General features: G+C 39.6%; 3 protein-coding genes and 1 long non-coding RNA gene across 6 annotated transcripts; 1 reads left to right on the top strand and 3 right to left on the bottom strand.

Moving 5' to 3' along the window:
- Positions 1 to 1,287: 1,287 nt before the first annotated feature.
- LOC136348927 (uncharacterized) lies at positions 1,288 to 1,947 on the bottom strand. The gene is made up of 3 exons (XR_010733749.1): positions 1,759 to 1,947; positions 1,567 to 1,705; positions 1,288 to 1,513 (listed from the first exon to the last, which is right to left on the bottom strand). It is a non-coding gene; the product is annotated as an uncharacterized lncRNA (long non-coding RNA).
- A 10,466-nt stretch (positions 1,948 to 12,413) lies between these two features.
- ogre (optic ganglion reduced) lies at positions 12,414 to 19,432 on the top strand. Its single transcript, XM_066300135.1, has 5 exons — positions 12,414 to 12,922; positions 15,436 to 15,543; positions 15,606 to 15,761; positions 18,115 to 18,331; positions 18,545 to 19,432. The coding sequence occupies exons 1-5, from the start codon at positions 12,674 to 12,676 to the stop codon at positions 18,898 to 18,900; spliced, it is 1,086 nt and encodes a 361-aa protein (XP_066156232.1). The 5' UTR covers positions 12,414 to 12,673; the 3' UTR covers positions 18,901 to 19,432.
- LOC136348938 (tetratricopeptide repeat protein 12) lies at positions 19,429 to 20,341 on the bottom strand. The gene has a single exon (XM_066300137.1). It carries the CDS (start codon positions 20,152 to 20,154, stop codon positions 19,447 to 19,449), a length of 708 nt encoding a protein of 235 aa, XP_066156234.1. The 5' UTR covers positions 20,155 to 20,341; the 3' UTR covers positions 19,429 to 19,446.
- Positions 20,342 to 20,472: 131 nt separating this feature from the next.
- LOC136348936 (zinc finger protein ZFP2-like) lies at positions 20,473 to 25,571 on the bottom strand. 3 transcript variants are annotated; one of them, XM_066300134.1, is made up of 6 exons: positions 25,549 to 25,571; positions 23,600 to 24,130; positions 23,212 to 23,547; positions 22,973 to 23,140; positions 22,516 to 22,870; positions 20,473 to 20,934 (listed from the first exon to the last, which is right to left on the bottom strand). In XM_066300134.1, the coding sequence occupies exons 2-6, from the start codon at positions 24,126 to 24,128 to the stop codon at positions 20,556 to 20,558; spliced, it is 1,767 nt and encodes a 588-aa protein (XP_066156231.1). In that variant the 5' UTR covers positions 24,129 to 24,130; positions 25,549 to 25,571; the 3' UTR covers positions 20,473 to 20,555. The 3 variants fall into 3 exon arrangements, with proteins under 3 accessions (XP_066156231.1, XP_066156229.1, XP_066156230.1); XM_066300132.1 differs by lacking the exon at positions 25,549 to 25,571 and adding an exon at positions 24,922 to 25,014; XM_066300133.1 differs by lacking the exon at positions 25,549 to 25,571 and adding an exon at positions 24,856 to 24,958.
- Between the last annotated feature and the right edge of the window lie 154 nt (positions 25,572 to 25,725).

Genomic DNA, 25,725 nt, shown 5'->3' with positions numbered 1-25,725 from the left:
CGATTCGTCTTTTACTTTGTTTGGGACGATGCCTCAAGCCAGGAGGTTGTTGGAGTAGTAGAATTGCGCACTATTCCAAGTTAAAACTTACTGAGATGCAAAACAATCAATTCCTCTTCTCAGTGGCCAAGGAACCACTTGTTTCGACACGATTCCAAAGGGCTGATGCGAGGTAAGTGATTGTGTGTTGGTGTTAGGCCACTGCTCTTAATTTAACTCGTCGCTTCATTACTTTTTATTTTCTATACATCGGTGATTACTCCAAGTGGTATTTGTTGGTGTTCAGCTTCTTTTTATACATCCAATACCGACCTCTTGCTCAAGCATAAGGAAACAAGTCTTATACTGCATGCTTTCTGAACAAGAGGCCATGTATCAGTTTCCATTCGATTTTTCGCTTCTCTGATAATTGTACCCTTGGTGACTACGCAAGCGTTGTTTCATTTCATTCTAAGAGCATTACAAACTGCAACACCCGCTATAATCAGTATGAAGTGCCCTAAGGAAAGTTCAAGTATTTTCGTATAAGTAATCTCTTGATAGCGGATTGACCTACTAACACGAGACTCCCTGTGTATATGTTTGATATGTGAAATTTTCTAATGCAATTTTAGAGGGTTCGCTAATGCAAGGTTTCTCACGTTCCTTAGGAATGTTATATATGATACATTTCTAGCGTTCCTCTATGTTTTGTCTGTTGTTTCTAGGACAAATTTATCACTGATGCTGAAGCTACATTGCTAGTATTATCGTTCAGTGTTCGAAGCTCGTTACTGAGTTTTCAAAAATTCAACTGTAAAATGTTTTTTTTTGTTCATTATGTTTCACCCTGTAACTGTTTTGAGTACAATCTCACCCGTGTGATTAAAATTTTGATCATTTTCAGGGCGAATTCGCTATATCTGTAAAACTCTATTCGTGCTCCGAGCTTGCCCTTTTTGAACTTCCACCCATTTTTCGATATCCGTAATCCGTATCCGTATCCGTAAAGTGCTCCGGACCCCAAGCCCTTTCCAATAATGTGCAGGCGGCGTTTTGTGTTCTTTCGGCATACGAGCACGATGATCCTTCGAACGACTTTCTGAACAGTCGAAATTCGACAATTGACAGGTTGGCGAGAACGCACGTCGCCTCGCGACAACGTGATGACGCGAGCCGAATGAAAGTTTATTTGACGCAACTGTCATTTTACGTCATTTTGACTGAAGAAACAGTCTTTATGAATAATTTATGAGCGCAATGCATGCGATTAAACGGCGAACATGACAGACAATAATACTCGCTCAAGCGAATCATCTGAAGCTCATCTCAGACATGCCCGTTGTTAAGCAAATAATTCAAAGTCAGGGCATACCTCAACGACCATTTGTTACAGTAGAAAAAAATGTTAAAAGCCGCAACCGGCAGCCATATGTCCCAGTCTCCATTTCTGTGCGGAACAATCGGCTTACCAGTCGTAGGCCGACTTACCAATAGCCGGTAAACGAGCCAACAAATTCCCGTTTACAAACACCTAATGAATCGTTCATGAGTTACATGTGACATTGTATTAATTCACCATCTTACGAGTCCTCGGAAGGCTCGGTCATTCGCGATCAATGAACTCTTCGTTGTCAAGTTATACATTTTAACTCCGGCACATTATATTCACATACTTCTAACCTGCTGAGTACCGAATACTGATATGGTAATGCTCTACCCGGCCCTATAGTGTATGAATATCAAACAGTCGTTCATCATGCACACTTTGGTGTACGCTCAGTATTTCATTGAATTGCGGAATGTTTCCAACTGTGAGTTGAATGGTAAAATGCTGCAGTGTAGATGAATGCAGATGAGGAGCATCCAACTAATCGGTGGTAGTAAATTGAATCATTACTCATATGACGGAATTAGACACTTCCGGTATTACACTAAACTTTAAGATCACGAATGAGCACGGTTTGATTTACCAACCTTGAGTGATAATGATATTGGTAATAATGCATCAGGGCAACATAATAAATCCTACCGTGTGTTTAGTAGCTTGACGTACGAATTTTGTGTTACATGCACATATAGCACAGATATTGCTTTTTCCGGAATACAAAAATTTACGCTCCAAGGTCGTAAATCGAAGCTTAAAATTGTCGTATCATTCGATACTCAATTATATTTTATAAGTACATACATGAATTGCCGATTATGTTGTTATTGTTTCCCTCTGTAATTTGCAAATCGCCGTTATCGCTCTCTGTTTGCGATAACAACGATTTATGGAATTATAGATGATGACCTTTGACACTAGTTGAGTGGATAACTATAGTAAACTCGAACATGTATACAAAAATTTTCTGTCGTATTCTCTTTTTATTCTTCGTAGTTCTCAGCACTCTCTGCTAGCTTAATAACCCGCTTTTTTCGGTCGCGTTTAACCTCGGTGGTTGATATAGTATATTTTGGAAAAAGCGTCATTTCCTACCCCAAAGTCGACCGAGTAAACACGTCTCTCAAGCAAACAAATGTTCATTCCGGGAATCTTCCACGCCAAGAATTTTCCTACAGACTTTCAGAGGCGCCTCAAGTGCTAAAAACTCTTGAGGTTCCCTTGTGAGGCTTCAAGAAAGTTCTCCGAAACGTTTTCTTTTGGGAATTTTCAGCAGCAGGAAAACTCCGGACGTTCCTAGGGCTTTTGAATCCTTCAGGCGCGTTTGCTAATATTTTCGTAGACGTTTTTCTTTGCGAAATTTAAAGTTCCGGAGAAATTCTGAATACTCCCAAAACAGCTTTTCTGAGCACATAAGAGCAGTTTTCCCCCGGAAAGTTCTTAACGTCAGGGAAACTACTGTTGACGTTTTCCTCCAAAAAGTTTTGAGCGACGACGAGAATCCACAAGTTTCCCAACGTCCTTGAGGAGCCGCCGACTCCTTTTCCGGAGATTTTCGTTGCTTCTTGGCGAATATCTTTGAGTAAATTCGAGGCGCTCGAGAAGCCAATGTGATTTCATTGAAATTTCTGGAATTCCAATTAGATCATGGGAGATCTCAATTCATATTTCCGCGAATACGTTCGCGACCCTGGGGAAGTTCTCCTTCGCAAATTCGAAACCGTTTGACGAAATCGCCCTGGGGATTTTAAATGGTAATTTTCAGTTCCAGAGAAATATTCGCAAACAACAAAGACCGTGCGCCATTAGTGCGTCTTCGCTGGCACTCGTCGCGGTCGTCGAAGCTGAAATCCCCATTAATTAGGACATATCAAATTTGTCGCGCTAGTAGAAAGTACTCTTGATTCTTAGAATATCATCGATCAATAGAGTGACCCACTTTCAAATTTGGCCAGGCCAAATGGGCGGGTCTGGACCGAAGAGACTTCAAATGCGCGAAAAAAAAAGCAATAACCATCGAGTAGCCCAAAAGAAGAAGTAATGAAGTAATTAAAAGACGAATCTGTCGGCAAGTTTGTGGAAGAACCGGAATTCCCGAGAAAGCAGAGACCGTATGCATTTCGACAGATAAGTCGAAACCAATAATTTCAATTAAAACAACGAGAGAGGAGCTTTGCGGTGGCAGAGACGAAAAAAACATGTTCTTTAACAGGTTGTTGCCTTGTGTGTGCTTACTGCAAAAAGCTCAAGAAATTCGAATATCAAAACTATTTTCCTTGCGAGGCAGCCGGGCTTCGGAGCGAGGCTAGAAACGCATGCCTTTGTAATAAGGACAATCTTCGACCAGGAGACTCAACTTTGGTATATTGTGGTTGGTATACGTGCACAAAAGGAATTCAAATAAATTTTATAACAGTTCGCAGAAATACGGTAGGTAGGTCTGAGAACCTGAAACCGAGCGTAAAAGGCACTGTTGCCGGTGTCCGACAAAAACTGGTCCTTCGTGAGGCTGCTACTCGCGTTCGTACCGGAGCATCAACTTTTCAGGAGATATCGCTTTTAAATGCCTTCGATTTGACCACGCAGATGGTTAATAGTTGGTTGTGAAATTTGATACTGGGGCTCTTTCCGAGAACGATCTTGATGCGGGCCAAAACGTGATGAAGGCAAAGACAGAGATGTCTTCCTCACCGATTCGCACCAACTAAAAGCGCACAAAACCAATAATCATGTGGGCAAGTTCCAGGAAGGCACCTGATCTGTCAATAATTAGCGGCAGAATATGTTAAAACAACAACGATTATGGTTAAACACCATTAGTACCCAGAACCAAGCACGTGAGACCACGTTTCTGAACGATAATTTCAACCAATTAAACGATTTAATTCAATAAATTCCTGAAAGTACGCCAATTAAAGCTATTTACGAATTTGCTAGTGCTACTCCTCAACTCTTACCTACTCTTTGCTCCGCCCCTGCCAGCAAGGTAGAATTTTCGCCGGAGAAGAATATGTCGAAATACAATTTTCACGTAAGAGGCGTCAGCCAGAAAGAAAAATAAGAGTTATGCCGAGGAAGGTTCAAAAAGGACAAAACGTCAATGGAAAAGTCGTGCCACCCAAAATTGTAAATATTTCCATCGACTTCGTGGACATCACAGTTATTCGTTCTATATAAAAAGATCAAAGAAGTATGTAAGTGATTCTTTCCGAGATGTCTTAGAAAAAAAAAACCCGCCACTGATTGTCGTGGACATTGACAGTTCATAAATATTTATTTGGCAACATTGCTGTGGGATAATCAGGGTCGTGTCAACAGGGGAACAAAATTTATTAGAACCACATTTTCTTACGTGGCTTCACAACATAAAACGTGATTTTATCTCACTGAATCTGTAAAATGTGTGCGAATTCTGAGAGCGCCATTGATTTTGAGATACGCCGACAGGTCATAATTCCTATATTTTTGAGTTTTGAAAAACATCAGGGAAGCACCAGAAATGGGCTCATGAAAGCAGAGTTCATCACTCGAAATCCCTAGAAGCTCTGGAACACGTAGCAAGTCATTAATTTCAAACCCATCAACCTGCATCTGGCAACACTGCTAAAGGAAAATTGGAGCTATGCCGAGAAGGTAATAATAAATAATAAAATCGATTTTTATTGATGCGCCCTGCGCGCAGGAATACAAGAATCGCACGAATTTGAGTTGGGCCGAGTTCCTTTCATTTCCGGGCCAGTCCTCAAACCGCACCGTGGTATCCTCGTAAAAAAGCAAATATTTTATCGGAAAATTTGATTTCAAACTTGATTAACTGGTAGAGAACGGAATTTTTGTATGTATGTACACGGTGTCCTATATTCGACCTCCAAGCCGCCCGGCCCTCCCTCCCAAAAGGATCTTAGGGAAAGCGATGGACGATCAAATGGAGGCAAAGTTGATATCTGCAGTGGTGATCACCGACTCAATTCCCGGATAACTTTCTACCTTCCGGTTTTCGAAATTTGGCTCCTCAGTTCGTTTACGTTGATTTGCTTTCTTAGAAAAGAAATTACTCCTTTGAGTCCACGAAAACCCGGTTAAACTTCTGCGAAGTTTGCAGTATCACTTATTAGAACTGCCGCGAATTATAAAGAACTATATAGTGTTATACGCCAAAAAGTGAAAGTGTACTTTAAAACGAATATGTTTAGCATTAAATCCAGTCTGTCAATCACATTTACAAGTAGGTTGTAGAATGTTCTGCTTATGCTCGACCGGCTATATGGTAAAAATTGCTTAATACTGGGACAAGGTTGCCGGCGTCATGATCAGGCCCATAGGGTGTTTAAAATTTTACGTTCACACCACCGATTTACACCACGAATGTGCCAAGAACGTTATGTACAGATACTAGTTCTCTCCATTCAATATAACCCACTCGTTTAATGGGTATGTGTGACAAGGGCAGCTGCTGCAACATTGAAAAGCCCATCTGCCAACAACCCGACACACATCCTCCCTCTGATAATTAGTGATATACGGTTTGATGCGCGTACGATTTTCATTAAATGTTACAACCCACCCTTTCACAGGGGCTCGTTTTCTGCGGTGATTTCCTTCGTTATTAGTAAAAAATTACAACGAAAGCCGCTACGCGAACTCAGGGAGGTGCGAGCATTTTTTTCTCAAAATGGCACCTTCGTGGGCACGGGTTAACAGCCCAATTTATAATCTTGAAGCTGGGTTTGGCATCGCGCGCGTGACCTCGAAATCATCGGAACTAGCCCGAGGAGTAAATCTCTATCATTTTGTCCACCGAGAAATTCCCGTACTCTCTGTCGCTCTTAGGGCCAATCTCGAGGATTCTTTCGGAATAGCCGAAGTTATTCGCAAAAACGCGGTCACATTTGACGTTTCCTTCCGCGATCCCCCCGCCGTGTACGTCACATTTCATCGGACGCTGACGTCGTGCTGCGATTTTGCTACCGGGGCTAACGTCAAAGGGATAAAATTGGTTGGTCGTGGACGACGGCCCCGCAGCAACTTCACATTCGCGACGGCGACATATGTAAATGCGGCAAGTAAATTTATTGGTGTTCATCTTCCAGAGGCAAAGTCAGTGTCAAATCTGAATTACAACGTCGAATTTATAAGTTGAGCCGCATGCGTAAACCCTGGAGCGAAAATCGCTCACTTTCGTCGCTTCTGCTTTCGCCCACCCGAAGTCGCCCTCGTTTTCGGAGTTGTCGAACACGAGCACTTTTCGATATCGTCTAGTGTGATTTGTCCTTTTGGAAAATTTTGACGTCGCAAAGTAAGTGTCAACCCACCACAAATATTTCCGCCATTTTGAGGCAAATTTCAATTTTCACCGACGTAAATGGAATCGTGAAAAAGCTCGACGCTATCCCGGTGTTTCGCAAAAAGCGCCGTTTTGATGGTAAATTGAAAGTCCAAAGCAGAATACGTTTTTCGTTATTTTGCAAATCGGTCGATTGAGACAGACGTGGTGATTAACCACTACGGTCGTTTCAAGTTGAAAGAAATTGTCTTCTCGACGCGTTGAAAATTTTGAAAGCGGCTCGTACTCCACGACATGTCATCCGAATCTGAAGCGTGATACGTCACGATGGCAGTAGCTTTCAGCACTTTTACATACTACTGATAAGCGCAAGTTTGCAGGGGATTTGCAGGATTTTTATACTGTTCATATACAACATTTCCCACCAAAAGTATACTTTAATTTTTGAAGATAACTGGACTTAATGGCCCTTCATGTTATCTCTGAGAAAACGTTTTTAAATGTGTTTGTTACGCATTTTAACTGACTAATAGGGCTCCTTTTATGAATAAGCACCCTAGCCCTGAAATATTCCATCTTCAAACAGGCCTCGTTAAGTTCGTATACCTGCATTCTCTCCGGTGCGGGGTTGCCAAGTGTAAGTGTGAACGAGAACAAAGACTGAAGATTTTTTATCCTGTTTAGCAGGCGAAACTTCCAAGCGTACGACAATTAGGACATAAAATTGCCTATTTTCCGAAAAAAAGCGTACCAACATCCTGCATGACGTCTACCTGATATTCAATGTCATTAGAATGTTAACACAAACCATTATTGTACATCGAAACATGGCTCATTGTTTTCCCAATTCTATGAAGGTAATGACCAATTGTTTTCAGCAGAGGACCAGGTGTACCGAAGTCATCACGCGTTCAGTAATTATTGCACAAGAAGTACCCGCGTCAATGGGAACCAGGAGAAAAATTCGCCGTCGCGAGGTTTTGATTTAAACACTCGTTAGAAATGTTTCTCCGTGATGACGTAACTAAGCTGCACAAATGTGTAATTCGGGCGAACACTGCAATGGTGATTCAATGCAAATATGTCGAAAGAGCGATAGTCCGGTCACTATCGATCACAACAATTGTAAAACGAATTAAAATAATTGCCGATTACCGGTTATCTTTAAAAAGGTAGTATTATGCTCCTGGTGAGTTTACCTTTACAAGTTAAAAATCATCAGACGTAATCATGATCGTGGACGTAAATGATCGGTAATTGATACTGATCGTTTCTTAAAAAAGAAATATGGGGGAAATACTATTGAAATTTGCGGGGCGTTAATTTGAAAGCTTTACACGTGTTTTGTCTCGGCACGGGGTGGATTTTCTTCAAATCGCCTAATCACCTCGATTTCGTTGAGGAGGAATAGCTTTTGTGTAGAATTCACTGTGCCCCCTTCCACCCTTTACTCCCCGCAACCAACTTCTCGAATATATTAAGTGATACAGGGGGTTAAATAATACACGATTTTAAAGAGATTTTCATTCCCTACATTTCGGTATCTCCATTTGTTATACTCGACTGTTGCGTAATCAAGTTGGGCGTCTACGGTTATTTCAAGCTCATTTTTCCTATTGGTGTCGTGGCGGCACTGAAACTAAGACTGTTTTATTCAAACATCTTCTGCGACTGGAAAATGATTGTAACAAATCTATTTACAAACCTACTGACCTATTGTCGGTCGAGGCGACAGTCAAAAAAACGGGTACATTAATCACCAAAGCAAATATTTATCAATCTAGTAAATGTCCTCGGTCCTCGAATAGAAACATCTATGTAAACAGATTTTTTTTTAAATTTTTTATTTCCCTTTCGAATCAAATCGTTTCGACCGGGGCCCCCAAATTTGATAACGCAAGAGTCAAATGTAACAAAAAAGGTACCATAAACGTAGAGAACGCAAGGCCCTTTAAAACGACGTATTGCTTAACCCCCTTCGCAGTAGAAGATGTTTGAAAGGGTGGCTCTGGGGGGTAGAGGATCGGAAGAGGCGGGGTGGATTCTATATAAACATTATTCCCCCTCGATAGCAAAATCGGTGTTTCGGCGATTAAAAAAAAATTATCCCGTTTCGAAATAATAAGGGCGACAAGTTCTCAAACTCACACCGTATATAGTTTGAATACAAGGTCCTCTCAATTTTGTGTGTTAATGAAATGATATACAAAGTCAAGCATTTACTTTGGTGGCACTCGCATTAGATGTACTGTGACATCTTTGTATACAGGGTGTTTCATAATAGTATATTGAAAATTCAGGTTAGGATTTTTTTTTTAAGTCCATTCAAATATTTTTAAGAAAATTGCGCCGGACATGCGTAAACCCACATCCGTTGAAGGGAAAACAACAACGTTTTAAATGAAAAATTTACGTTACTGGTTTTTTCAATAAAAATAATTTTCTAAACGCTCCATATTCCTGGGAAAAAGGTCTCTTAAGTATTTTTTTTGTAAGGTTAACTGTTTTCATGCAAAATATAAAATACTACAATCTGTAACTGAAAATTAGCCTAATTCATTCGTTTAACACAATAAAAATTCACCAGGAATTTTTCGAAGAGCGCACGATACTGTGTGAAAAGGCGTCGAGGCATGCCCTCTTGCAGGTGGAGAACATTCCCAACACCTTATTTCATGGTTTTTTCATAAGTAACGCAATGCACCTAACTCAGATTTTTAATATTAACATTACTTAAAAAATTATGTATTTTTTTTTTATGAAAACGGTTAACGTTATGAAAAATATTCAAGAGAGCTTTTTTCGCAAAAATATGGAGCACTAAAGAAATAGTTTTTGTTTAAAAGCAGTGGCGTATCATATTTTTCGTTAAAAATTTTTGAGGCCACATCCATGAGGACGCTACTGGTGAAAGTAAAAATAATTTTTTCCTCTTAAAAAACGCATTTCTATACCTATTATGCGCTATCTGAGGTTCAAAAAAAATATTAAATGTCGAAACGGACTTATTAGGAAAAAAGCTTTCGGTATTGCAGATATGAAGCGAAAAAGGACCGGTATTTACAAGAACTTTTTTACTTAAAATCGTCCACAGATTCTCCTTCTGAATTTTTGACATACTATTACGAAACACCCTGTATACATAAAACGCTATTAGTATCTTGTACTAGAGTCAGTGAACAGGAAAAATATCATTAGCATTCCTACTTAGCCCAATTTATTTCAAGTTTAAAATTCCATTTCTGGCAAAATTGCCAAAGAAACGTCATTCCAGCTTATAAAAAAATTCAGTTCGTGATGAACATTTGCTTAACTTATGACCTCGCTTGTTAGATACATTGTATCATCATTACTTAGAGAGGATAAGCACGTGCCTCCCAGGGCGAATCATTAATTTTTTTAAAATAAATACTTGAAAGCAAATAATCCTTTTTCAGTTAAAATTTTCAGGGCTATGACAACCTCAATACGCCCCAGCCAACAGGATGTTTTCAAACCTAAAAACCTTTCTTTTTGCATACCAACAACGACCTATTCCGAATAGAATGAGCTTCCAAGAATGTGTTTGCTCTACGTGACCAAAATGTCGTTTACCCTAAGAACTTTTCTTGAAAGCGCATCTAAACCATAAACCAGGCACCAGTTGTTTGCCAGGTGATGGTAGGTCCCTTAAAAACAGGTTCGGATTACACGCGTTTTTATACTATAGTACTTGTACCGTGAATTTTCACATTATTTTTTAATTAAATAAGCGATAAGTCGTTTCTTAAATCATACTTTGTTAAATGCATATTATGACTAGTTTAACGGTCAGTAATAGCCTTGTTTTGCTTTTTTATTGTATGGTACGAAATCCTAGACGACATCAATTTTGAATGCGCATGACTGAAGCCATCAAATGCTGATAAACGGAAATCGGGAATACTGGTGAAGAGAATGCGGAAGCTAACCTTTTTGAAAGAAAATAAAACTCGAAAACCATGAAAAAAACGGAAAAATTGCCCCTAAAAGTTATACAAATCCTGCCATAATTGCCAAAAGCTTAAAAAACTTTTTAACGTGTTACTTTACACCCACAAATTTTGGTACAAAAATTGAGAAAAAAAGTTTTCGTGGTACCCACGGCTAAGAACCACTTTGATCATTTCCAATAAATTTTTTTTAATGGCCTGCCAGGCCGCCATTTTCGAAAATCAAGATGGCGGCTTATTCTCTCTGATGGCGGCAGATGTTAAACGGAAAAACTGATCAACATCCGCATCTATAATTTGATTTTTAGTTTTAGGTTAAATAGAACGGTCTGAAAGTGCAGGGCGTCTAGTTAACGATACGGCGTGGGCATGTCTGTACATGATGTAAATCGAAGAATTGGAATACATACGAACGTGTAAAATAACATTTTCTCTTACTGAGATAATAGTTCAATGGTTGCGAGTTATAAAAAACCACTGGCCATTGGGATATCATAAAATATAGTTGTGAATTTCTCAAGTGTTTTATGCTCTTTTGACAAAAATGTAGGTAATTTTTTGCCCTTCACTCATTTTCAGATAGAGGCAAATCTGCAGCATTACCGTGCAGAATATATTACACATTAACTTAAACTGACCTAAACTGAAATAAAAGTGTTGAGCGAACATTTAAAAGTGTCTTATTAAAACTGCGACCAAACCAGAACAACAAAACGATTTAATATCGACCTTTTCCAGGTATCTTAAAAAGCTGAGAAAGTTGGAAATTGAAAATTTAACATTATAAAATTTCCCAATGATTCGTAGATAACCAAACGACGACGACGTACAGAGTGTTCTATTTGGCAAAATTAAAAACTCTGGGCGTCTGCGAACGATCTGCGGATAAAAACGAATAATTTTTAAACATCCACGTAACGAATCTCAGTTAACTTGGAAAAAAAGTAAATTATTCGTAAATTTGTAAATAAATACGCCGCCATAATACGTTCTATTTAAAAAAAATTGAGTCCTTCCAAATCTCTGAACGCAATAATCCCAGGCCCGGCCCTGTCTAAAGGCCTATTATTCAGTTCAAACGTCCCCATAAATTAAAACGGGGAGAGAGAGAGAGAGATAGAGATGGAGAGAGAAAGAGATAGAAAGCGAGAGAGAGAGAGAGAGATGGAGAGAGGTCTGGCAGGATGGGCCTAACTTGTGGGTTTAGGCTGTAGGTGCTGTGATTATTGAAATTTTACAATTATGTGAGAAATTTTCTGTTTTCCTATTGTATAACCAACGAGCGTGTAACAATCCGACGACATCGAGAGCAAATCCGATTCCGTGCACACACCAAACTCAATGAAATAGTGTTTTATGTAACGTTGCTCCCGGCATTAGTACTTAATTAATAAAAGCATAAAACCGTCCACTCAATGATTTACCCAATGGCAATGGCTTAATCGTTTAAACAACTACATACAGCAAACACGTAAGAAGTAATGTTTCGGCCGAATGATTGTTGAACAGAAATCTCAGTAAGCAATTATCTTCAAGGCCTCATTAAGTGCTGAAATCGGACTATTTAATTGGCGATTTTTCATTTTTCACGCCAGGAAAAAATATCTTTATGATCACCGGATATCTTTCAAAGGTGCCCGCTTAATGCATCGTTAAATTTCCAATCCTCGGTAAAAATATGTCCGTGATAAGATTCAATGTTATCTCCGGTTCAATGTGGTGGTGATTGCCAGAAAAGGGAGCCCATGTAGGACCGGAGAGCGTCAAGCACGAAGTGCAGAGTGTAAAACGCAGTTGGACGGCTGCTTTTCTTTGCCGAAGTGGGGGAGCCACAAATCGAGGGGACCGCACTCAGTAGCAACTAAACTATACACAGGGAATCAACAATCAGTCGACAACAAAGAAAATAAATGCCCAAGTTGGGCCTACGTGACAGTGGTAAGAGAGTGAATTGTGAGTTTATTGTGTGAGCATGAACTAAGACGCCAGTTTTTGGCGCTAAACGCCCTAAGCGCACGAGTGTGATTACAAGTTACTAGAACAGCCACCAACATGTACAAGCTACTAGGGGGGCTAGCTAATTACTTGAAATACCAGGACATAGTAACCGATTGTGCAGTGTTTCGTATGCACAATTTGTTCACAACCGCGCTTTTGATGGCCTGCAGTTTGATCATCACCGCAAATCAATACGTAGGCAACCCCATACAATGCATCGTCGACGGATTGCCCAGACATGTCGTTAACACTTACTGCTGGATCTCTTCAACGTTCACTATGCCGGATGCCTTCAAGAGACAGGTAATTAATGCTTCTTTCCTTCGATAATTAGGCTTCTATAACGGGAACAGCTGTGCGCGGCTCATAGGACCAGGCCTATGTACATTTATGAGACACAGATGACGTTCGTCTTCCAAATAAACCTGAGATTATACACAAACATTCGTTGATTTCGTAATGTATTAATTGTAACATTTAAACAAAATGGAAAAATTGGTGAAAGTGATATTTACAAGGAATTCGCAAGAATCAATTGGACGTTTGCATCGTTAAGGAAATTGATGTTTTTGTATATTGTTAAATTGGCGCAAAATTGAACACGTGTGTTGCGCAACTTGCGCAGTATGTGCGCAGCCAACTAACACGTCATAGAGATGCCCAAGGGGACTTCGATTAGACATCGCGCTAGGATTTCCCTCAGAATAGAAGTTGTTGGAATATTCTGATAAAAGTTGCAAGTGAAATAAACCAATTATAAAAAAAAAAAAACGCTTTATGACATGGACTGCTCTATGGTCAGGGACAATTTTAAAATTTCCTTTGAGCAAGACTTTTTAGAATATTTGTGAACCTGTGTTGAAGACTAATAGGCACCACAAATGCAAACGCAACATCCTGTAGGCAAAATGTAACCATAAGAAAGCGAGTAGTTCCGCCCTTAAACGTCACAAAATTCAATTTGAGGTTATGACAGCTGCCCGCAACATTACAAATTAACACAGTATGGCGTTCAGTCGCCATTTTGAATCGTACACTGTCAACCTTAATTATGAAAAGAGGTTGTCAGGTGACACGCTCCCATAAAGAAATCGATGTAAAAATGTATTTAAAAAGGTTCAATTCAATATAGAGGGTGTTTAAAAAAAACGCGGCAATATTTAAGGGGGTGGTTTTTCAGGCCGCTTTCCGAAAAAAGTTCCTATAAACATAGATGCCGAAATGGATTGTTTCTAAAATACAGGGTGTTGAATTTATTTTTTTAAACAATTGTCTTTAAATAACAGTTTTATAACAAACAAACTTTTTCAAAATCATCAAACACAAGGTATTCTTAGGGAATAAACTCTAGAATTTTTTGAAAGTGTTTTTGTATGATAGACATGCAATAAAAAAATATTTTTTATCTCGTAAACGAAGTGAAATACGACAAAAATTTAAAGAAAAAAAGTTGTATTTTCAGTTGCTTAATCTCAACAAGTATGGAACTTTGCATAAAGCCAGTGGCACATATCCCTTGTCAACAAATTTGGTTAAGCCCCCCCAATGTCTTTCAGTCAACACCCTGTATCTTGAAAACAAGGCATTTGCGGGCATATGTTTATTGGACATTTTTGACTCAAAATCAGTCGAGGATTACGCCTTTAAATTTTTTACACGTACTTAGGAAACACCCTGTATATATTATTATACTACGAAATGCGGTATAAAGGAGGATTGAAATGGTGTTTTAGGGAAATAGAAAGATTATGATCAATTCACTTTGTGGAGACACGCAAAAGAGGCTTCGTTAAGCGAGTTTAGGTAAGTCCCGTTCCTAGCAGCAAAATTTGCGCGCCAAAACCCGCCTTCAAGTTCGAAGAAAAGTGATAAAATTGAATGATCTTATTACCAAACACCGTAGAAAAACAGTGTCCAGATGTCGTTTGTCCCTACAATTTACGTGGTCAGGGTCGTTGCAGTACTGTTACAGCTTGTACGTACGCATGTAGTAACAATAAACCGAATCAGTGTACTTCGACCGTTTTCGCACACAATCTGGCCATAGGAAATTATTATTGTAACTCGAGTTTGAAGAACAACCATTTAAAGACTCATACCACACTGCTGTAACAACATAATCGAAACTGGATGATGTAATTGCTTCCGCTAACGTAAGCAATATCGGTTTGGAAGTAGATTAACGAACGATATTGATGCCGCAGTCGGACGGTCAGATAACGCATGACGACATCTTATTACACATGCACCGGTCATTTGATGATGACCGCGACGATGAGACGTGCGATGGCGGCTGAAACCTTTAGTTCCAAAACGAACAACCAAATCACGATGGTTGTTGTTGAGGTAAGGTTTCGAAGAGTAAATTTAAACGTGGCTGTGCTGGTCGCGAACTGGATACACCGGAGACGCATATTAAACTTAATCTCGTTAAACGGCAATACAATGACAAATGGTCAATGACTGCCTCTTATCCAATTTACACCTTAGTGGGCAAGTTTTCCCATCCATTAAGCAGCAACCACACACACCACCAATAAAAATAAGCAAAAACGTGTAAAGCGACACTTAAAAAAGTGCAGACAACTGCACCCTTCATTGCAAAATATAATATGATGTTATTGCTTGAAACTGAAGTATCAGCAAGCAGGACTCGATGATAATGATTATTCCGAGCTTAACACTCCAGTCAGGTATCAGGTAACAAATTAATAAACAATATTCACCGTGTTGATATTGGACCGATTTTTTGCTCATTAACAGAGATATTGGCGGACCGACGCACTAAACAATGTTTCCGTATCGCCCCGTTTCAGGTGGGAACCGAAGTGGCGCACCCAGGGCTGGGCAATGACTTCAGCGACAAGGACGCTCAAAAATTTTACACTTACTACCAGTGGGTCTGCTTCGTGCTGTTTTTTCAGGTAAGCGCAATTGTCCCCATTCGGTAAGTGCATCGTTTGGTATATTCGCTTGAACGTTCCAGGCAATCGCCTGCTACACACCGAAAGTGATATGGGACTCATTCGAAAACGGGCTGATGCGAATGCTGGTGATGGGTCTGAACGTCGGGGTGTGCTCCGATAAGGAAAAGGAGGCAAAAAAAGAAGTGATCTTGGACTATTTGATGAGCCACGTCAAGGTACGGGTTGACTCAGCTTTTATTTCCCCGTACTTATATCATCGACGCCGAAAACCCAAAAGGAAGTGTCCACCTATTACAGAAACGTCGATTTAATCGGCCTCTAGCCGTCACGACCGAGCCAATATTTTATCGCGAAATCTCGCTGGTACAATTCCCTGTAACGTGATTCTGCAAGAACCACAAAGAAATCCCCCCTGTAGAAATTCAGGTTGTTGCACTTTCTAAAAACCTTATCCGGCCGGTTCTTGTCAAACGTCCGCGACTCGGGCTCCGGGGCGAAGCGAAAAACTTGATTTCGTAACAAATGGCACGCCAAGTCACTCTGTTACTTGAAAAAAGTACGGTCGTCGAAATTTGGGCGTGGCAATTTCACGCTTTTTCAAAATTTCGACTTTGGAAACACGTTAATGTCGAAAAACAACTAATAACGGTCTAGGTATTGGTGTCCGTTTTTCTGTGCAGTCGGTCCGTTCGAAATCTCGAACGGGCCGTTTGAAGCTTTGCGGACCCCACGGGCGTAGGGAACGAAAAGTTCCTCGAGCCACGCCAGCAAGCGTCGGAAATACCATCGAACTCGATTTGTTATATTGGAAAACGTCGCTTCCATTTGCCAAAAGTCCATAGGCGTAGAAGTGAAAGCTGACTATTTACAGAAATTACACTGACTTTCAAAAAAACCGCAACGCCCAGAAGAACACGTTCGAAATTCTGGCGTCGCGTTGGGTCGGGTGATAGATGAAAACGATCAAAATATCAAAAGAAAATGATTGCGAATAAGCGAAAAAATTTAATAATCATTTAATAATGGGAGGTATCTCCTCTCAAATTAATGCATTCCTGCGCGCGACGTGGCATGCTCAAAATTAAATTGTCACCATCTTCCGGCGGTATTGCACCCCAGGCGATCTGCGCCTGCTCGCGGAGTTCATCTTTGGTCTCTGGAGGGCGAGCTAAACGTTGAAGTCTTCGACCCGTCACATCCCATACATGCTCTATTGGGGTCAAATCTGGAGACCGAGCTGGCCAAGGCAAAGTGTCCAAATTTTCAGCTTCCAAACACCTCAAAGTATCGTTGGCTACGTGTGGTCGCGCATTATCTTGTTGAAACGTGCTTCCAGGATGGTCGCGCATGTATGGTACAAGAACCGGTTCTAAGACACTATTAACGTACCTCTGAGCATTTAATCTATCATAAATGAAAACAAGAGGAGACCGACTACCCTACCGGATGGCACCCCAAACCATGACTCCTGGTGTTATAAACCAGAACGAAGCCTTTTCAAAAAGTCCAAATTTAATCGCTCTCCTCTGCGCCTTCCAACACGTAGCCCCGTCCATCAGATCGCCATAAACAAAATCGGCTCTCATCACTGAACGCGATTCTTCTCCACTCATCCGCCCATTGCACTCTCGGACGACACTACTCCAGTCGGGCCCCCCTGTGGTTTCGTGATGATGAAAGCCGACGCGTAGGACGATATGAATTTAGTCCAAAACTTCGAATTCTGCGATACATGGTAGTAAGGAAGACCCTTCGATTTAGGGTGGCTACCCAAGAGAAGGAATTGTTTGAAACGGGGCGCCTGTCGCCGGTCTTCGCGTCATTCTTGGATGATGACGATTTACTGACCATTCGTTAGACCAAGCTCTTAGCACTGGTGATGCGTTTCGATCCAATCTACGTGCAATTTCGCGGCAAGGTAAACCTGCCTCGTGCGTACCGACAATCCTTCCCCTTTCAAAGGGAGTTAACTGCCGATAAACTGCATTTTGGCGTACACGAGGCATTTCGCACTACCGCACATTCAATATGGTACTAACGGTAGTACCTTTATCGCTATCCGCCTGTAAAAAAATTTGCAAAAAGGACGATCGTCGCAGATAAAAAAGTAAAGAAAAACTTCGTATCGCATTAAAATGCGAACTTTTTATCATTTTTTTCTCTTTGCAAGTCTAAAATCGTACCAAAATTTCAAATACGTACAGTGCGTTCTTCTTGGCGTTGCGGTTTTTTCGAAAGTCAGTGCATTTCAAAGTGTCTGAAAATCTCCGCATCTACGCCCCTGGATTTAATAAACAACGCGCGCTTATAATTGGCCATGTCCGAAAACGTTGTAGAAGCCCGTTCGCAACCATGGGCGTAGGAACAATAAACCTAAAGGAAATAAAATAGGAAATTTGCAAAGATGTTGCAAAGAAAAGGTGCCCAACAGGACAAGAGCCCTGGAACCGATCTCCGACTCCCGCAGATAATCCTCTCTACGTTTCACAAATTCATAGAGACCCATCTCGCAAATACCGCAGTTTCCGGAGATATTGCAGTAATTTTGGTTAATCGACTTCCTTGCAGAGACACAACCTCTACGCCTTGCGCTACTGGGCCTGCGAGTGCCTGTGCCTCATCAACATCATAGTGCAAATGTGGTGCATGAACAAATTCTTCGACGGAGAGTTCCTTAGCTACGGGCTCAGAGTCATGAACTACTCCGAACAGGCTCAAGAGGACCGAGTTGACCCCATGGTCTATGTCTTCCCTAGAGTTACCAAGTGCATCTTCCACAAATACGGTAAGGAACTTTCATTGGCGTGGGGCAGTCCTAGAGTCGCTTTACGTTCATCGACTACTGACGCTTTCTTTTAATTGACAGAAAATAAGTCGTTAATGTCTCCGCTTAACGCGCGGTTTTGCGAATTTGTCAAGCAGGGCACGTTACAGTAGGCAGCGGGCGATTGGAGCCTCCTTCGCAAGTGACTGCTTCTAATTTAATCTCTCCTTGCAGGTGCTTCCGGAAGCATTCAAAAGCACGACAGCATTTGCATCCTCCCGTTGAACATCGTCAATGAAAAAACCTACATCTTCATTTGGTTCTGGTTCATGATCCTTTTAACCATGCTGACGGTCCTGATCATCTACCGGATAGTTATAATTGCCATTCCCAAAATCCGGCCCAAAATCCTGCACGCCAAGCACAGGAGCATTCCCATCGAGACTTGCGAGGCTTTGTGCAGGAAGGTGGACCTGGGAGACTGGTGGATTATCTTGATGATGGGCACCAACATGGATCCGCTGGTTTATAGGGAAATCATTGGAGAGTTGGCGAAGAAAATCGAGACGAATCGAAAGAATCAATATTAAATTCTACGCAAGTACAAATTTCGCTTTATAAATCATTCCGGTTTCGCAATTATTATTTTAATTAGCATGTCGTCGGTGACGTACTGTGTTAGATAACATCGCGTTCTGTGTGCGAGGAGAATACCGAATTTCACACTCCAATTCAGCAAAAACGATAATGACAATAATTAATGCGACAATTTACGGTGAGTCGATAATTTGACTGCAGTTATTACATTTTGACAAGGATAATCATCATTACTGCACTCCTCAGACCGAAATTGTCAACGAACGCGCGTGTGAATATTTATTGTTATTAACTCTAAGGGTTCGTTCATCACTTCTTAATTTCTTTCATACTAGAATTTCTGGCTATGGAAATAACTGCATTCCCAAAACGAGTGTTCAATACTATGACTGCCAAAAGCTACTTTGTACTAGGTTTACGTGACTGCAAACTTGTGATTGATCGTCTCGCCAGAAGATTTGCCTTAATATATTTTTATATGCAAATATTTTATAATACTATTAAATAAACATTAAGTTAGTTTTAGTTGCGAAACAGTTTTATTCGTGCTGCCCACAGTTCGAGCTCAGATACTCGTCGATGAAACCTCGACGTCCGGGGTTTCTCTTCTTGGCTTCAGCAACGCACGCGTGAAACTCCTCGAATTCCTCCAAAAGGTGGTGCACTTTGGCTAGTAACAACCACGACTTCAAAGAGTCTTCGTTCAGTCTCAAGGCCCGCTCTTTGAGGTCCTTCGCCGCTTTATCAAGAAGCCCTAATTTGATAAAAGTAAGCGCCCTGTTGTTGTACAAAACAGCACTATCCTTAATTTGCTCGATTGCCTTATTATACAATACCAAAGCCTTCTCGTACTCTGCTCTGCTAAATGCCAAAGAAGCTTGTTTCCTAAGTGTCTCCATTCTCTCAGTTCTCACCATTCTGTCCCTGTAGCGTTTCTCGGCGTCTTTTGAAACTTCCTGCATGAAGCTTTCTTTAGAGCTACTTCCATCATCCTTTAATAAAACACTCCTATTCACAATACTCCGATTTGAGGTGATGTTTAACACTATGTGCTCCTCGTCAATGTTTTCAATGGCAGTTTCTTCTTTAAGGTATTTTCGTGCCTCTTCGTCTCCGATTTTTTGCAAATTCGAGTCGTTTGAGGCCAACTTTTGAACTATACTATGAACCTCATTCACTCTGTGTATAAAATTGGAGAATTCTTCGTCGGTTTCTGTGAAATTCGCGATTGAATGATTGTCGGCCATAATTTGGTTTAAGAGGGTAATTATTGATCAAACGAGTTATGTAGCAACCTGCATTGGATTTTATATCGTTCCATTTTCAGCCTGATTTCAGTAACATTACTCAGTTTCGAGCTCAATTTTCAGGACTACCTTCTTCCACAAGTTGGTAAATTTTAAGTTCATTTTAAAATTTGGAGAAATTCCAATCTCTGTCAATTTTCAGTAGTCTTATCGGGTCTATATTTTGAAAATCAACAATTCTTACCGTATCTCTGTATTGCACAGTTTTACTGATAAAATAATGTTGTCTTCGATTGTTACATATCTATTAAAATAAACTTTTTTACGTACAACTCAAACTTTAATGTTGAATAAAAAACAAGTCAACCCTTAAAACAACAACAGTCTCAATTTCCAGTCTTCTAATCTTTCAGCACAAGACCCTGCGAAGTTCTTCTCCTCCAATGAACGTCACTACAATTGTTATTCACTATCACACTCGTGTTCGAAATTTGCGAGTCTTGGTCACTACTTTTAGCGCTTATGTCACTGCCATTAGGATTGTTATTCGTAGACGTTTTCAAGCTATTGGTATACCGCGCTGGAACTTTGAACTTGATGTTTTTGATCATGGCGTGTTTCCTATTTTGAAAGGAAGTTTCGTAGTGGAGGACGCTAGAAAAGGGAGCCAAGTCGGCGGACTGCAGCGGTTCCAAGTCTGGTCTAGTTACTTCGCTGTGCGCGGTGGAGGTTAGAGAGAAATCCTGCGTAAGGTGAGATGATGATACGGGTTCGCCGCCTCTGAAAAATGGCCAAAAATGCGGTTTTGCCATGTGTTTTTTTAGCTTTAAGGAACACATTAGGACAAGGGATAGAGACGTATTAGGACACAGGCGAGAAACGATTAACAAACCCAAAACCAAGCTAAATAATTGCCCAAATTAGTACACCCATACACAGATAAATAATCGAATATTGGAGAAAAGCATTGACAAAATGAGTCTTATTTACATAAAAAATCTTATGATTCAAGAGCAAGGGAAGCAGCCAAAAGTGCAGGCAGTGCAACAATTAATTGATAAAACCTAAGAGCCTGTTGATACATAGATCCTAAAAACGAATTATTCCAACTGTTTCATGAAACTCCGGAGAAGACTCACAAAATCTCGAACTTGCTAAGAGAATACTAGATACCCCAATAAATCTTTCCGTAACAATAAGAGCGGTTTTCACGTTTTAAATACTGATACATGCTTCAACCCTCTGAAAGATAAGCAAATTTGTCCCAAATTCAACTAACCTCAAGTATTTAACAGTTCACGAGATACCGATATTGGACAGCGAATCTGAGTAACGCTATATCAATGGCTTTGTAGATAACACGCCTGTAATTACTAATAAATTTATCTATAAAATGGAAAAATTTACTTTTGTTAATTGAGTCAATTTAAATTTTGTCAGCAATGTCAAATACATCCTAAAGCGGTTTTTCGGGGGACTGACAAATCCACCCATATTTTTAACCTCCCGGTAAGAAATACATGATGCTCTTTTGAATCGTCTTGAATCGTAACACCTCAAGGTAGCTAACCAGAACGCAGGACTCACGTTTGTGAACCGCATCCGACGGAAGATGATAGACACAGAACATTGGTCCTGGCACACATGAATGGCTAGAAAATGAGGGCCGAATAGAACCTCGAATGGCAGGGCTTCGTACGTCCAGCACGTTGCATGCAAAAACATGCAAATGCGACGGAACACGTCTTCGTAGTAAACGCGGTTGACGCTGCCACCTGTTCTTATTTGGTTCCAACTATAGTACCACTAACTACCTCCCGCTAAGATAAATTGCCAGCTTTTCGATAGGCAATCAACATTTTAACAAATATGTCTAATAGTGAGGTAACTGGTTGAAACAAAGGGTGTGCAATTGTCTAGAGAAAAAGTGCATGCCCTGTTAGTACAAATCAAACACAATTTGAAGCACCCTGCTGAACAGTAGGGCTCTACTTACTACCTACTGACAATAGATATGCATTAATGTAGTGCAGTTTACTACACTGCCAAGTTTTAATTGTCACTAACTAAGGAATTCAAAGAGTTAACTATTTGCAAGAATGTGTTTTTGAGAACAATACCCGCAATAAATCACAGCTAATGATTTATACTATTTTTCGTATCAGATAATTTTGACTTGACAATTTTTAAAAGCATCACAATCACTATTTTCGAAAACTAATTGAAGTGATTTATCTGCAGACAGCTGTGGTAATAAGGATGGGAGTTAAATATGAGCCCATTTTAAAGCTACAATGCACTAACCAAAACCATAAGTTTAAATACAGAAAGCAAGCTCTATCTAATGGACTATATACTTACCCCGTAATATTGTAATTGCTCTTAAAAGCTGGCGTTTTAAACGCGAGCTTGATGGGCCCGTTGATGACGGTCGATCCAGCGGGCCTAGAATCAGTAGATATAGTTGGTGGTTGCTGGATGGGAACCGCCGCTGGATCGGCTCTACACTTAGAGGTTAGAGCCGGCGAAGCGGTTATCACGTTTACAGCGTTCGGATTATCAACGAATGCGGATTTTTTCGGCGCATCTGCAACGTGCTCCGCATTCTTTATTATGTCACCCTTCTTACCTGGGTGCGTGTTCTTCATGTGCCGTTGCAGGATATCCTTTCGGCGAAACGTCGTCAGGCAGATACCGCACGTGAACTGCTTGACATCTATCGGCGAAATTAACGGTTTATTTGGGATGATTCGGACCAGAAAGAAGGTAACTCTTTAGGGGAAATACGTATGAAAAAAAAAACAAAATCCTCACTTACCGGAATGTATTATCAAATGCCTCTGCAAATCCTTGAGATTCACAAAAGACTTAGAACAATTATCACATACGTGAGGTCTGATGTTAGAATGAGACCTGCGATGCACAGATAGTGCACCTTTCAACTTGAACCTTCGTCCACACTGATCACACATATGAACTTTCTCATCTAAAATACAATATTGTGTTACTTTCAATGCTTTTATGGTAAATGCAATCTCACCAAATGGAAATACTTACCCGAGTGTGATACCAAGTGTTTCTTCAAATTGGAAGAATGGCTGAACTTGGCAGGACATAATTTACAAGAAAATGGCTTCTCACTTTTATGTATTAGACTGTGAACTCTCAAAGAGTCCCTGACTTTAAAGGATTTCCCACACTGTGGGCACATGAAGCCCATTTTTGTGGAATGTAAAGCTTCATGCCTTCTCAATTTGCTTCTTTCACTGAACATTTTAGTGCAAAATGAACATTTCAAGGGTTTCATATTTTGGTGCTTCCACATATGAATGTCTAATTGCACTTTTAAGATAAATTCTTTAGAGCATTTTTCACACTTAAATGGCTTTGATTCTAGAAACTTTTAATTCAGTTTGAGACATCAATAAAATAAACCTAATCTTACCACCCGAGCAGAATCTATGATACTTAATGTGGCCTTTAGTAGTGAAAGTTTTATTGCAAAGAGTGCAAAAATAGCAAACTGGATCTGATTTTATTGTTATGTGTGATGGGATTGATATCATACGTTTTCTAGAGCAACTCTTTTCCTGCTGTTCCACTTCATCTTTTTTTACCTCCTTAATCTCTTCCAATTTAACTTTCACATCTTCTGCATTATTATGAGCTATTTCATCATTAACTATGTTGTCTGTAGCTGCAAGGGAGTTAGTTATCTGATTCCTTCCATTACAAATCACTGCAGTATGATTATCAGGCAGTGGAGACAATTTTTCATTTGGCACCAGGTTATTCCCATTCTTCTTGTTACTAGTTAAGCACTGTTTGCAAAAATCAGAGTCTTTTAAAAGACATGTCCTACACTTGACATGTCCACATGAATCTTGAACTAGGCGGTTTGGTGGAATTGTAGGTATGTTTAGACATTGAGGACAAACTTTTTCTGTGTCCTGCATTTTACAAGTGATAAACATGTCTGGAAGATAAAAAATATATGAGTCAATTGTAGCTGTTATATGGTTTAGAAAAACTGCAAATATATAATAAATAGAAGAAATTTTTTTATCTAAAAGATCACATCTGCTAATTTCTTAACCTAGTTGCATACCAAAGATGAATAACACATAATGCATACAACATGAAATTTTTTATAGTTCTACTTGGTGTATCTACTGTTCAGACACATATGACACAAACCAATTGAATATAAGAGGTTCTCACACAAAGTATCACTATAAGGCAATTTGCAGGCGTACTTTTCTAAAGTTCATTGACAATTTTAACATTTAAATTAATGATTTTGTTATATTTGCAGGCAAATTTCATGACTTAAATTCTAAATATTTGTGGTTCTGTTATAGAATTTTTAACTTGCAAACATTGATGGAAATTTCACTGGAACCATATTTTCTGACAAAATTTTTCAATAGCTTACAACAGTAACAATTGTAGAACCCACTTTTGATGATTTTCTGCTATACATAGCTGTATCACACAACGATATATTGATATGCAACAGAAAAGAAAAAACCGGCTTAAGAATTTGAGTTACAGAGCTATTTAGGCCTATACTGATAATTAGCCTTTGAGTTACTATAGTAATAAAGTAGCTTTGTATCTATCTACGTCTAGGTACGCAGCAACTAATTCTACAATTAATAAAGTAATCATTAACTATATTAATATTGAGCAAATACATGCCTCAATTCCTCAACGACATGCCACTCAATTCCTCACAATTTGCCTCTCCTTCTACTCAGTACTCACCATTTACCCTCAAACTCAATTCCTCTTTCCGTATTCCATATTCCATGATTTTTTATTCGAAATTTTGCCATTTCCCAATTCCCAAATAGAAACTAATAAAACTATCGATTTAATAAATTCATCCCACGGAACTCGATATCGACCTATTGATATCTTAAAAAATCGACTATATAATTAGCTGATAGGGATCAATATAATCTAAATAATTCATTTCGAAAAGGCTATAATAACTTTGACATCAATCATTGATATATGATGTCTTTATCAAGTTTATAACGGCTTTTGCTAAACCGTTTTATTTAAAAGTGAAGAAAATTATATCATTTCGGTTACACGCTTAAATTTGGTTGATGATTCACGGATAACCGTAGTAAATAAATTAAAACATCCAGTAATTTTAAGCGTAATGTTAATCTAACTGCTAACACGCACACAATAAGTTAACATACACTTAAGAATACAATACGTTACAGGCAAGCACTGTCTGCTATATGCTATAATCTATGAAGAAACTCAAATGCTTTCCGACGCTAATAATTATTCATGTTCTACACTAAGACCAAAATTCAAAAGAAATGGCCCTATAATTTGTAATTCGTTTATAACATTTCGAATGTAAAAACTTACGTGCAAACTATTACTACCATTTAATTATCTACCGGCAAAATTCAAAAAATGCTTTTTTTGATTTCAAAAGGACATTTTAGAAGTCCTTATAGATTGTTATCGTCTACAAATTAGTAAATCCCTAAAACAAAACCGTAAGTCGTTAAATAATTCCTTGACAGCCACATGCTGTATCAA

The sequence above is a fragment of the Euwallacea fornicatus genome, chromosome 36, assembly GCF_040115645.1.
Source record: "Euwallacea fornicatus isolate EFF26 chromosome 36, ASM4011564v1, whole genome shotgun sequence".
Taxonomy (NCBI): Eukaryota; Metazoa; Arthropoda; class Insecta; order Coleoptera; family Curculionidae; genus Euwallacea; species Euwallacea fornicatus.
Note: the sequence above shows the minus strand (reverse complement) of the source record. Positions and strands in the feature narration are given on the sequence as shown.

Coding starts and splice junctions, on each gene's coding strand:
- ogre (XM_066300135.1), top strand. CDS start 12,674: ATGTACAAGCTACTAGGGGGGCTAGCTAATTACTTGAAATACCAGGAC. Junction 15,544..15,605: donor GCTTCGTGCTGTTTTTTCAG/GTAAGCGCAATT, acceptor TGAACGTTCCAG/GCAATCGCCTGCTACACACC. Junction 15,762..18,114: donor ATTTGATGAGCCACGTCAAG/GTACGGGTTGAC, acceptor ACTTCCTTGCAG/AGACACAACCTCTACGCCTT.
- LOC136348938 (XM_066300137.1), bottom strand. CDS start 20,154: ATGGCCGACAATCATTCAATCGCGAATTTCACAGAAACCGACGAAGAA.
- LOC136348936 (XM_066300132.1), bottom strand. CDS start 24,967: ATGGAATATGGAATACGGAAAGAGGAATTGAGTTTGAGGGTAAATG. Junction 23,141..23,211: donor ACACTTGGTATCACACTCGG/GTAAGTATTTCC, acceptor ATTGTATTTTAG/ATGAGAAAGTTCATATGTGT. Junction 20,935..22,515: donor AGCAATTACAATATTACGGG/GTAAGTATATAG, acceptor GCCATTTTTCAG/AGGCGGCGAACCCGTATCAT.